General features: G+C 34.4%; 1 protein-coding gene across 3 annotated transcripts; it reads left to right on the top strand.

Annotated features, from left to right (window-relative positions):
- The first annotated feature begins 3,168 nt into the window (after nt 1-3,168).
- LOC118261942 (band 7 protein AGAP004871-like) lies at nt 3,169-12,461 on the top strand. Of its 3 annotated transcripts, none has more exons than XM_035572996.2 (8): nt 3,169-3,527; nt 3,931-3,972; nt 4,196-4,296; nt 4,959-5,114; nt 10,655-10,752; nt 11,104-11,265; nt 11,784-11,949; nt 12,256-12,461. In XM_035572996.2, exons 1-8 carry the CDS (start codon nt 3,437-3,439, stop codon nt 12,388-12,390), a joined length of 951 nt encoding a protein of 316 aa, XP_035428889.1. In that variant the 5' UTR covers nt 3,169-3,436; the 3' UTR covers nt 12,391-12,461. The 3 variants fall into 3 exon arrangements, with proteins under 3 accessions (XP_035428889.1, XP_035428890.1, XP_035428891.1); XM_035572997.2 differs by having other exon boundaries at nt 3,218-3,848; XM_035572998.2 differs by lacking the exon at nt 3,931-3,972 and having other exon boundaries at nt 3,222-3,527.
- The last annotated feature ends 2 nt before the right edge of the window (nt 12,462-12,463 follow it).

Below are 12,463 nucleotides of genomic sequence, written 5' to 3' on the forward strand. Positions count from 1 at the left end.
TAAATTGAGACACTGTCGGTATGGTGTTTTCGACGACATACACTACTTGTTGATGGAATGTGAATTTTGTTCAAATTCATGGCTTTGATTCGTTGATCTCTGGTTGATTCATATACTTTTTAGGCTACGATGGGATATATGCGGTATAAAAGTTCCTAAAATTAAAAAGAAAAAAAAGTTTAGGCATAGGAAATGTATCATTCATATCCCAGTGGATCCCTGAAGGGCAAATAAAAACTCAGTCATCATTTTTCTGTGACTGATTTACTGGTTTCAAAATATCTGGTCTTCAAAATGTGTGCTCATTGTACAATATACCCAAAATATTACAAAAATGTTATTGTCCATTTGTCTAATATTTCTCACATAACAAATTAAACTTGATATTCGTTTTCAATCGCCAAACAAAATGTTCATAAAAGATATTCAATGAAGTAGAAAAACGTGTGTCTTCGTCTATTCTATTCGATTAGTTGCGATTGAATAGACGAGAATAAAACAATAGACGATGTATCCCCACGATTCGCTAATGTTTGTAACGTTGTGCAATGAAATTATGACATAGTACGAACGTACATACATATTATATGTTTGTGCCTGTAGTATACACATGAGATGTGTGTGTAAGTCTTGTGTATATGTCGTAGTGTTTTGGGTTCGATTTCCAGGTTGGTCAAAATAATTTTACTGTGCACCATGCACATATAATAAGTACAGGGATTGGAATATGGTTAATGGGTGATGTATTCGTATAGTACCTAATAAGTTTTCCTTCTATTATACTGGAGTTATAACCATACTGGATAAAGGTATAGATGCTTGTTTATTCTCTTGACTGCCAGTACAGGCTGACTCAAATGAGATACAATTAAAATACATTAAGTATGGCTCGCGTAGATCTACGTTACGTAAGGAGTTATGAAATACAATAGTAAATATATTGTGTCTCACTTAAATCTGTATACCAGGGGCTAAAACATCCACCACTGCTTACCCCTTCAAGGAAATACGACGTAATATCATGTTTTGTATAAACAAATGCCCTATAAAACTGATCAAAGAGATTTCTCAATAAAGTTGAATCTCTAGAATTTATTTGACGCATTCTAACTGCTAACGTTTTTCCTGTAGAAAAAGAACACTGTTTAATGTCAATCAGTTAAAACATCTGTGGACCTGTTGGTCAATCAATCAGACTGACAGTGCTAGATAGTTTGAATCGAGTCTTAATTCGATTATATGTCGGTAATTTATAAGCGCTTGTGTTAATTACGCGTTGATGGATCGATTTTAGATTATTGCGTTCGTATTTAGTTTTAGTTAGTTCTTGTAGGTGTTTAAAAGAGTGGAGAGAGTATTTTTAAATTAAACTATCGTGAGTCATACTAAATTAACTAAAAATAACGGTTTACTCACGTAAATGTACTGAAAAAAGCTCTACTAGTTTCGAGTCACAGAGGGACTCTTCCTCATCAGCAGCCTGTGTAGACGTGGTAAAAGCTCTGCTCCTAAGTAGGCTGAGCCTACTCAGAGCTTTTACATAGCTGAATATATTTACGTGAGTAAACCGTTATTTTTAGTTAATTTAATAGAGAACAATGTGTTTTCTATTGTTGTCTTATTTACGGCTTACAAGAGGTTAATAAATATCTTAGTAAACTTAATAATTATCATACAAATCAACATCACCAAATTAAAAATTTTTTTTTTCTATAAAACCACTTTCGAAGCCACTACCAATCCCCCAGACAGACGGTTGGTCGTTGAGTTATTGATCTCAAACAGTTATTATTAGCCGTCGACGTCTAGTTTGTTAACCTAATTAACGACGTCAGTAAACAAATTCCTTAATACCTAGAGCTCAACGTATTTTTGTGTGGATACTCATAGTATCTAGGTAAAGTGTAATTTTAGCTCCATATGAGCTCAATGTTTTGGTTCACATTCGCACAGGTCAGGAATCTTTTTTGAGGGGGAAAAACATCCAATTACTTCTCCCGCCTTGGGCGAGATGAGAGGTAGTATCAGTCTCTTGCTGACTAAAAATCACCTCGTTCTAACTCCTGCTTTTCGAGCCGTAGTCTCGGTAAACCCGCTAGGTAGTCCGCAGCTGCGAAGCAGAAAGGTCAGGAACCTAGAGAGTAATTTAAAAGTTTATTCTAGCTGAGATTAGAACTCAGTGCAGTCCATTTATCTATTCGTGTTTGCAAAAGTATTTAAACATACGGGTGTGTGCACATCTGCATAAGAATAGCGTCGACAGTGCAAATAGTCAGTATTTAGTTCTTGAAAAAATAAAAGGATGAAATTTTTATTCCATATAAGGTTTCTTTTTTTTTAATGTGACTGCTCTTATGAACGACAGGAGTCTGTTTTTAATTAGGATTGATATTCCATTATGTCATTAATTTTACTGTAGTAACTGTAGGTAAGAACAAAAATAGCCGTAGTATATAAACTGACGATGTCAGACAAAGATCAAAGATTGTGTTGTGCGCCTGAGTTCGACCGACTTTGATAGAGCTGTGACCTACTTGAGATTTACAACAAAAATCATATTTTTAACACTACTGTTTGTTCTCTATTATGATAATATGCTTTATTTATACACTACGAAACTAAGTGTATATGCTTAAAGCCTAATAGTATGTGTATAAGTTTAAATAACTACTATATGAATATTGATTCCTATTTCGATAGCACTCAATCGAGAACGATCAATTTGGGACACACTAAGATGGGAATATCAAACCATCTATGTATTTTAACTTTTTCTTGTACTCTATTAATTTTATGCTTTGTTTTTTAGTAATATATTTTCTCTGGTTCTTGTGAACACAGCCTTAGTATACCTAGTACATAAACATTATAAGTGACGAGAGTTGAAGCAGTGTAAATCAAAGCTGTAATGAGATCAGTAAACAAATTAGATATTATCATAACTGCTGTACAATATTTAGACACCGAATTGATTTGCGATGTAAATAATTTATAGTTTATACAGGCTACACTACACTACACAGCTGTTCCTCATTTAAACGACCGCCATACATTATGATGAATACTGAAAATAGACATCAACATCATTTTTACATTTGAAACATAAAATCAGTTGGTACTCTTCATAATGACTCGTCTTTAGATCCGGAGCTCGCGCGATGTCGTAAAACAATCTGATATTCCCGTACTTATTATCCAAACATCCTGTTATAATTTACGTAGTGCAGCGGCGCATGAAACGCCCCAATATACCTAATTCTCACAATTTGGAGCACCGCGGTCCAGTGTACGCCCGCGCCCGCCCATCGTTATGGCTCAAAGTGCGTTATTTATTTATTTTTATCAACAACCTGATCTTCCGCGCGTCTCACCTTAGTATCAATATAGACAGCGGTTAGAAGACACGACCACTTTACCACGATTGACAAACCGGTCAATGCGTTTAACATTTCGCGAGCCCTTGTACCACATGGATTTCGGTTGCTACGACAAGGACTCGGGGGAAGTGGAGTGCTACCTCGAAATACGTAAATACATTTTCACTAAACGCTATCAACGGTGATTTATAGCTTTCTTATTGTTGTGGAACATCGCATTGTAATTGATATTTTTAGTTGGAATCAGTGTAGTTTTTGGGTCGTGTAAACAGCTGGACTCTTCTGACAGTAAGTTACACCGTATGTCAGCGCAGTCCGTGATTGTTAGTCGAGTAAAACGCTATTATTGCGAATTTATTGCTCCTCCCTCCGATATAACAATAACATAATAACACAGTAAGGTACGGTGAGCTCTCAAAATGCGCACGGAGCTAAGAACGATAAGCACTAGGCGTGACAACGTGCCCAGTCGTGAGTAAACACTGAACTTTGTGCGCTTGTCCAACAACAAATTATTAAATAAGCTCTAATTTTGAACATTTGAATATTTTAGATTGCGATACGGGTACTTCTTGCGCTATCACGATACAAATGCGTAAGTACCTTGACAATAAGAGTGAAGCTTGCAAGGAGGCTTAACAAATAATTTGCGCTTGCGACGTCGATATTAACCGTTTTGTTCGAAATGCGATTTTTTTGGGACTGTCAGTGTATATGTGATAGAAAAATAATATAGTGGCAATATTTAAAAAAAATATAGGGTTCAGTGACAGTGGTGATCTTGAAAATTAATTACGAATATTTTTTGTGTGTGGCAGCGAATCCAGAGGCAGTGGGATGTATAGAACGGTTCGCAACGTTTTTATCGTTCCTGCTCGTGATCATCACCTTCCCGTTTTCACTGTTCGAGTGTTTCAAGGTATTTTAGTAATTAATATAAATAATAACACCATCTAACTCATGCATAATGTCGATCATCGCCTGTCGATTATTATTCGCTTCAAATTCGTTGAATTTTAAACACGTTCACTTTTGGATATGGAATGAAGGAAAAGTTTCATTATTTTATTCATTGTTACTAATTTATTTGTATTTGGTACTAGTTTATTTGGTATAATCTCTGTATTAAAGTGTAGTAAAAGTTAATTGAAATCATTTATGTTAATCTTTTTTCAAGTAATCAAATGAGTACTTTACTTTGGCGCCTATTGAAGGGATTTTTAAAATTTTCTTTGTTTTAGTTTTAAATAATTTTAGGTTGTACACATTTATTTATTACTTATTTAAGTTTATATTTCATGTAGATTTATTTAATGTAACCGTGTATATAAAGCAAACTATTAATATTTTCAGTAATATATAAAAAGTAGATTTTATTTTAAACGGTTTTAATATCACATCGATCTTTCGTCAGGAAAGGGGAGAAATTCCAATTACTAAAGACCCAAAAAAAACAAATAGGTCGAGCTAAATAAAACCGTTTAAAAATCACTAGATCGGCACCATAATCACCATAAGAGAAAACATAACAGAAAAAAAATGTTATATCATTTTACTAACATAACCACACTACTTTTTCAGGTGGTACAAGAATTCGAAAGAGCAGTAATATTTCGGCTAGGTCGGCTAAGAAAGGGAGGTGCAAGAGGGCCTGGTTTGTTCTTCGTACTACCATGTATTGACACTTATAGGAAAGTAGACCTGCGTACTGTGTCTTTTGATGTCCCTCCCCAAGAGGTAAGTGTCAACTTAGTAAAAATTACAGATAAGAAATGCTAGTTTTAATGTTTACAAACAATAATTAAGGTAAGGGTTGATAGGTCGTTTAAGTACTTAGTTATATTTGTTAGTGTAGTGAGACTTTACTATGATATGAGACTAATTTGTGAGGATAATTTTATTTATATAGATTTTTGTAATTAAAATCTTTCATCTTTGATGATAATTAACCATTATTGTCACACCTTATTATTAGATCAATTTTAATTCATTGTCACGTTATTGGTTCAGAGCCCGAAGCAAAAAAAAATAGTTACAAGCCACGCCATTCTCTATTTTCCATCTAGCGCTCCCATACTACAAAAATGTTGCTAATTGTCCACATTTTAATAAATATATGTACTACTTTCTGAACACTTATAATATCATTGGGCAGGCCGCTTTTTTTTGTCACAGTGCACAATCACATTATGGCATCGCCTCTTTGTTCTTATTTCATGGTTCAAAGTCAATCTAGCTCTTCGTTGTCACTTAATTTACTTTTAATAGGCAAACATACCCAACTATCCACTTCAAGTAGATATGTTAGGAAATCGATTTTATGCAATAAGCATCAAGCCCCTAGGATTTGGTTGTATATCCTTATTGTATCATTAATTATGCAAGTCATTTCAATGGATCTGGATTTAATTTTATGTTTTCCGTGTACCACTGTGTCATAAGCAGAAGTTATAGCCATTTGGATCCTGTTAATATTAACATTTCAATGTAAACTATTCATAAGTTCCTATAATAATTTCCATTTGAATACCAAATTAATTATTTGCTTGTCGACTATTTAGTGTAAGATCCCTTCGTGTTTATTTCATGTGGTCTTTATGTTCTATTTTCTTCTTGTTTATTCGAAATTTACTTTCATGGGCTATACATAACTTAGAAATATATTACAATAACAACGAACTTAATAAATAGAATAAAACTTGGATTTGTAGAGGCCAATGAATGCATAATGAACTGCTTTATCCTATACAGTTAATTCACGTGAGACAATGCTTATTTGTCCATTTTTTATTTTTATTCAGTAAGCAAACAAACGTCTGGTTGGTTTAAACAAACATATTGCCCTAGAAGAAAATAAAGGCTTTTTAGTCAACATCCTCATTACCCTTTAGGTATTCTTTATTCCTTGGCAATAAGATTGAATTTTGCAATCAAAGTATTACTCACAAGTAGATTGATATGCCTGAATCTGTTTGTCTGATATGGATAAATCAATCCATTAGCAACGTTTTACTACATGTTTGATCTGGATATAAAATCTCACATGCAACAGTCGGTCAACGGCTTTTGGTATAAAAATAAACAAAATGGAACTTTAAATATATTAGCATATTTATTTATTTAGAATGCACATCTTTCTATAATATTTAGGCAATTATATCAGTTGAACTCGTAAATAAAGATAATTGCATAAATATTTGCTATAAATCAGTCTTCTTACTTGATTTAGATGAGAATTCCTTGAATTTTTTCAACGGGTCTACGTATTAAGAAGTAAAATCTTTTCTAAGAAAGTCTGTTTTAAATCAAAGCCCACTTAATCTGGTACAATCATGTCGAATACTTCACAGTTAAAAGAAAACAGAAGTGAAACAAAAGGTAAAAAAAGAAGTATCAAAATCGGACTACTGTATAAAAAGGTATGCGTCATACTCACACAAAAAAAAACGCGTCTATATAGAACCTTCTCTGTTGTTAAAGAAATGATAGACGGTTACAGACCTATAGATTAGGCAATCCATTTCGGTGATTACAATTTTAAGCCTCGTCTCCACTAGGAACATTTGTCGAGCGACATGTGTCCCCGGAGACATCGGGTGATGTCAAGCGACGTCGGTAATGTTTGTGGTGTATTAAATAATTAAATATTAATCCGTTTATACCCTATCATGATAGTGATAGGGTACTATCAATAATCTTCATCGACTGTGCGACAAGGAACAGTTTCAACAATGCAGCGATGTCGTCAGACGTCGCCCGACATCGCCCAATGTCGCCAAGGACACGTGTGTTCCTAGTGGCGACGAGGCTTTAGTCAATTTTGCCGAAACGCAGCTACAATCTGTGTATCCAGCTGATCACCGTACGAGTAGTAAATACTACAGTTTCCTACCTCACCTCGTGGTATGAACGTAATAAAAAATGTTGGCTTAATCCTAATCAGACCAGTGAAGACGTCAGTTCAATTTTATAGCACATTTCAAAATACTTGACCAAGACAGCGCCACCAATAATACGGAACAGACGCGCTAAAATCAATTTTTACGAGCTCTCTGTGTAATGAAAAATTTCTGCCATCTTGTGGTTGCACTTTTATGTTGTTTTTTTTTTTCGAGAAACCAACAAATAATTGAATTAGTAATGATGTATTTCAGTAATGGTCAAATCGAATAAGATAGTTTTATTTTAGATTGAAAATAAAAGTAAAATGTTGAAGTGAATTCGATTATAGAAGATGATCATTTTCTTTTTAATTTAGCGAAAAAAGCTTTTGTAAAAATTAAACTGTTATAAATGATTTTATATTCCGTGGAGAGACCTTTTATCATTCAACAAATAAACTCTTATTTCTTCTTTAACATTAATATATTTTAAAGCAAAAAAGATTAGTTACTACATATCAATTTGCAAACATTGTTCATTATTTCATTTCAGTTCAGCTAATCTAACTACGAGCCAACGATCGTGGGGGTGAATTGATAAACAGACAGTACGAAATGACTAAAAAAATCCCAATGTATCATTGCCCTCCACAAATAACGACTAGGCTGATTCCCAGACAATTGGTTTACGAGTAACGTTTGTTTTACATGTCGTAAAACTTTGATTGATAGTTTACTACCACATCAATTAATTGTAGCCATCTGAATGGTCAAAAACAACTGGGTTAACGATTTTCAATACCAATGCTATACCAGAGATGTATTGTATAGGCCACGTGGTTTTTTTATTGTATTTATACGCTATCATTGAAGGGTAAAGGAAAATAGGGACTTTCTGCAAAAATGATGTAATGCGTTGCCTTTGCTGTTGATGTTTTGCTACAAACTTGTCAACGTATGAGGCTTTTCTATTTACTAGAGGATCGCAAAGGTTAAGTTAGGTTTTAAGAAATAATAAATTACATTTGTATTATTATGTGTTGATGTAAGTAATGACGTTTTTTTCGTAACACCTGCTAGTATAGCGACGTCATTCGAATCCATGTCTTCAAAGAATAGGAGTTTTCTAACGAGTTCACTACACAGTTATTGTAGGCTATAGATACACATAAAATATGAGAATTAAACTACATAAATAAAGCCATTCTCTTCAATTATATTATCTACCAATAACTACTTGGAACTTTGTATACGTTCTGGCTCGTTTCAATCGTCATCATAATTCTTAGATGTTATGATACTCTGCAATCAACAAACACCGTTACTTTGCACTCCATATATCAAGTAAACTGACTTCCATACGTAACATTTCATAAGGTCTTTAGCACTTTATTTATTTATTATTAGCACGACGACGTTGAGTATAATTCAATTATTGTAATCACTTTCAGTTTAACAAAAACTACCTAACAAAAAACTTATACGTATTTGAATTTCTTTCTGCAATAAATTAATTTAATTTTTCCACAAAGTATAACAAAAGCTATAGGCCATTATGACTGACAATGACTAAAATAAAAATACACTATTTTAGATATAGATCAATAAACAGCTGTTGGACTACTTTTCAAAATTACAGCACATTTTGGACCAACACCATCTGTGTTGTGGAACAGTCAGAAGTCAGTCAATCGAATCCTGATCAGAATGTGGTAACACCCAGAGCTGTTCATATGTAAATATATGGTCAATATCACGAAGGTTGCAAGACAGTTTATTTTAACCTGTCCATTGTTCTGTCGAGAACAGACGGCCCGTTTGACCTGAATACGTTTTGTTTGCCGGATAAATTAACGACGATTAGACGAGTAATGATAGAATTAGGGCATGTAACATTCTACTGAGACGTGATCATATGCTTCTGTAACAATGTTTCTTGATCCACTGTTTAGATTTCTCAATCTGTGAACTGCATAAAGTTGGAAATATATCTATTACTAAAATGCAATAAGATCGTGATAGAGTGCAACGTGAATTAGTTAGGCTTTCAAGTTGTCGGACCACTATAACTAGAGCTATACTTGTCAAAACTATTTATTTGATCGTTAGACAAGCGTGTAACAAACCGTGGCGTAGCATAATACCTTTTAATAATATATTAATTTAGCAGCCTTACATTTTAATTTCAATAATAAATATTTAATTGAACAAAAAAGATGTGGCTTCTAGATCATTACGTATTTTGGCCGTCTTTACATCATGTACCTAATTTTTTGGGCATAATAATGCCTAGTTTTTTGCTACCACTTACGTTAACATTAAGTAACTTATAAATACTTTTGATAAAAGAGTGCAGAACGCAATACTGAACACTTGAATGCTCCGTTACATGCCTGCATCGTCTGAGGTTTACATAAATTGCATTTTACGATTGGCCTTGCTCCGAGATTGCACAGAGCATTGTGAATTGTGATTCATCTTCAATTAGCCATTTTGAATCAGTATTTATGTTCATTCCATTTCTGGCAGGAGATAATTATTATGATTAGATATGGTGTGAAATGTAGCACCCTGAAGGAAATCCAAGGGCGATGCAGACAATGAAGTGTACCTAGTGTACGAAGCATGCTACTAATTTTGAACCTTTGAAAATTAGCTATTAGAACAATTACCATCATGATAGTGAGGTAATGAACATATTAAGATGTTGTCTGTTCTCGACATGTAAGACAGTTGATTTATTTTAGTCTGAAATGTTTACTTTAGAAGATTATAACTTAGTTTAAAAATCGCCGCAGGGGTCGACCTGCTTTTCATCAGTTATATTATGACTTTTAAGTAATAGAGCTGCTTATATTTATTACTTAAGAGCTTCTGTCAGCGGCTTTACCCGCGTCCCCGTAGGATAAAAAGTATCCTATCACCCAAATCAGTTCATACCCTGTCTGTTTACCAAATTTCATCAAAATACATTCAGTACTTTCAGCGTGATTGGTGAAACAAACAAACTTTAAATAGTAAAAAGTTATTATATCACCACTAGCATTAATTTCCTTTTAGGCGATGTTTTAATAAAATTAATCAGAAGTCATGTCGTGATGTCGCTTAGAGAGCGGCTTCTTCCCACGACATTTGAACTTGGCAAATGTCATCGCACAAGTAGCTAGCACACAGTTACAATTACATCTTCTCATTCTGGTTAAACACGTTCATTTAGTTTTATGAGCAATTAAATTATTTATTGTTCCTTTAGACATTATGAAATAGGTACTGTGTCTGAGTTTCAATATTGTTGATATTTATCTTTCTTAGTGTCCCGATAACTTCGATGAGTTATATTATAGGTAATTCCTATCTTAAATTATTTTATACTTATCCAGAATTAAATGATTTCAGGTCCTGACGCGAGATTCAGTAACAGTAGCTGTGGATGCCGTCGTCTACTACCGCATCAAGGAACCTCTGAATGCAGTCGTTCGAGTTGCTGACTACAGGTAACTTAGCTATTGGCACTTTTTAAGCAATAAACCGGTAAACGAATAGGCGGATCACCTGATGTTAAACAATTGCAGCCGCCTATGGACACCTGTAACACCAGAGGTGTTACAAGTGCGTTGCCGGCCTTTTGGGGTTAAATTTAAGGGCCGTTAGGAAATCGGTGAATGGGAAGGGGGTAATTGGCATAGACCAATTTGAAGAAATGTTAGGATAATTTTATCGGTACGATCGATTATTTAAAAAGTTTTATTATTTATATAAAACAACAGCTGACCTCAATCACTCATTAAGCCTAGCCATTTTTCTGAGAATACATTCTCTTTAATACCATTTGTTTCCGTTTCCAGTGCATCAACGCGTCTGCTAGCTGCAACCACACTTCGCAATGTACTTGGCATGCGGGACTTGGCGCAGCTGCTATCCGACAGAGAAGCTATAAGTCACATGATGCAAGCCAGCCTTGATGAAGCCACTGATCCTTGGGGAGTTGAAGTGGAGAGGGTCGAAATGTAAGCCAGTATTTGAATACCTTTTCACTGAATCATACCAACGACATATGTATTTCTCCTTTAAATGAGAATTTGGATACAACCATGCTTTTGCCCCATCTTCCCAAACCAAGTAAGTTTCCGATACATCTTCTTTCCAAGCCAAGTAAGTTCCAAAAATCCTTATATCCTTATATCACTAATCCAATCCAACGTTTTCATTTCAAGGAGGAATAGATATGTCTCAAATACTGACTTTCATTTCCAGTCTCTCCATTTTGTCTCACTGAGGAGCTATTCTCATTACCGAGGTTGAAAGTTTGCACTTTAACATATTTCATTTCATCAAGTCTGGTATCAATGAATGAATTAATAGCATAATTATCAAAAAGGAACAAGACGTTTGCACCTTTAAAGTAATATTTAATGTAATATAGGCATATGTACAGTTATAGGATAGGATTCAAAAATCTATTCCACAAATATTGTGTAATTTTCCGTGGAACCCTTGAAACATATGTTTGTGTCAATGATTTCAGAAAAGACGTGCGATTGCCTGTGCAACTACAAAGAGCAATGGCTGCCGAAGCTGAGGCAGATCGTGAAGCAAGAGCCAAGATTATAGCAGCAGAAGGAGAAATCAAAGCGTCGAAAGCTTTAAAAGAAGCCTCTCTTGTTATGATTGATAACCCCATGGCGTTACAGGTAAAAACCAAAATCTTAAATAAGTAATATTAAATTAAATGAAACGCAGCGCAGGATGTCCATTCATAAAATGATATTACATAAGGTTGCAGACAGCCGCTTGATGCATGGTACCTCCAATGAATCAATCTGGAAATCATTAGGAAAACCTATTTTCGGCAGTGGATACCTTTCATCTGATAAGACGATGATGATGATGCTAATTGAAAATATTTTAACTTCAAGATAACGTTACTGGAGTATAACTTATTCTAGGATTCTTGTGCTCTCCATTAATTTTATTCGTATTTTTTGTCTTAATTATAGTTGCGGTACCTCCAGTCCCTCAGTTCGATATCAGCTGAAAAGAATTCGACTATCATATTTCCCTTTCCGATGGATTTCCTAAAGACATTCCTGGGAGGCCCTGGACCAAGTTCACAACAACAAATCAACTTGTAGGCAATACATTGGTTGCAGTAATTTAAAGTACCTAATTCTAGTCAAATTGTAATTAAATAATTAAGTGCATACT

This window comes from Spodoptera frugiperda, chromosome 20 (genome assembly GCF_023101765.2).
Source record: "Spodoptera frugiperda isolate SF20-4 chromosome 20, AGI-APGP_CSIRO_Sfru_2.0, whole genome shotgun sequence".
In the NCBI taxonomy this organism is placed as follows: Eukaryota; Metazoa; Arthropoda; class Insecta; order Lepidoptera; family Noctuidae; genus Spodoptera; species Spodoptera frugiperda.

Bases quoted from the DNA above. Each gene is read 5' to 3' on its own strand.
- LOC118261942 (XM_035572996.2), top strand. From the start codon at position 3,437: ATGCGTTTAACATTTCGCGAGCCCTTGTACCACATGGATTTCGGTTGC. The intron at 5,115-10,654 runs GTAAGTGTCAAC...AAATGATTTCAG, and splicing joins TTGATGTCCCTCCCCAAGAG to GTCCTGACGCGAGATTCAGT. The intron at 10,753-11,103 runs GTAACTTAGCTA...TTCCGTTTCCAG, and splicing joins GTTCGAGTTGCTGACTACAG to TGCATCAACGCGTCTGCTAG.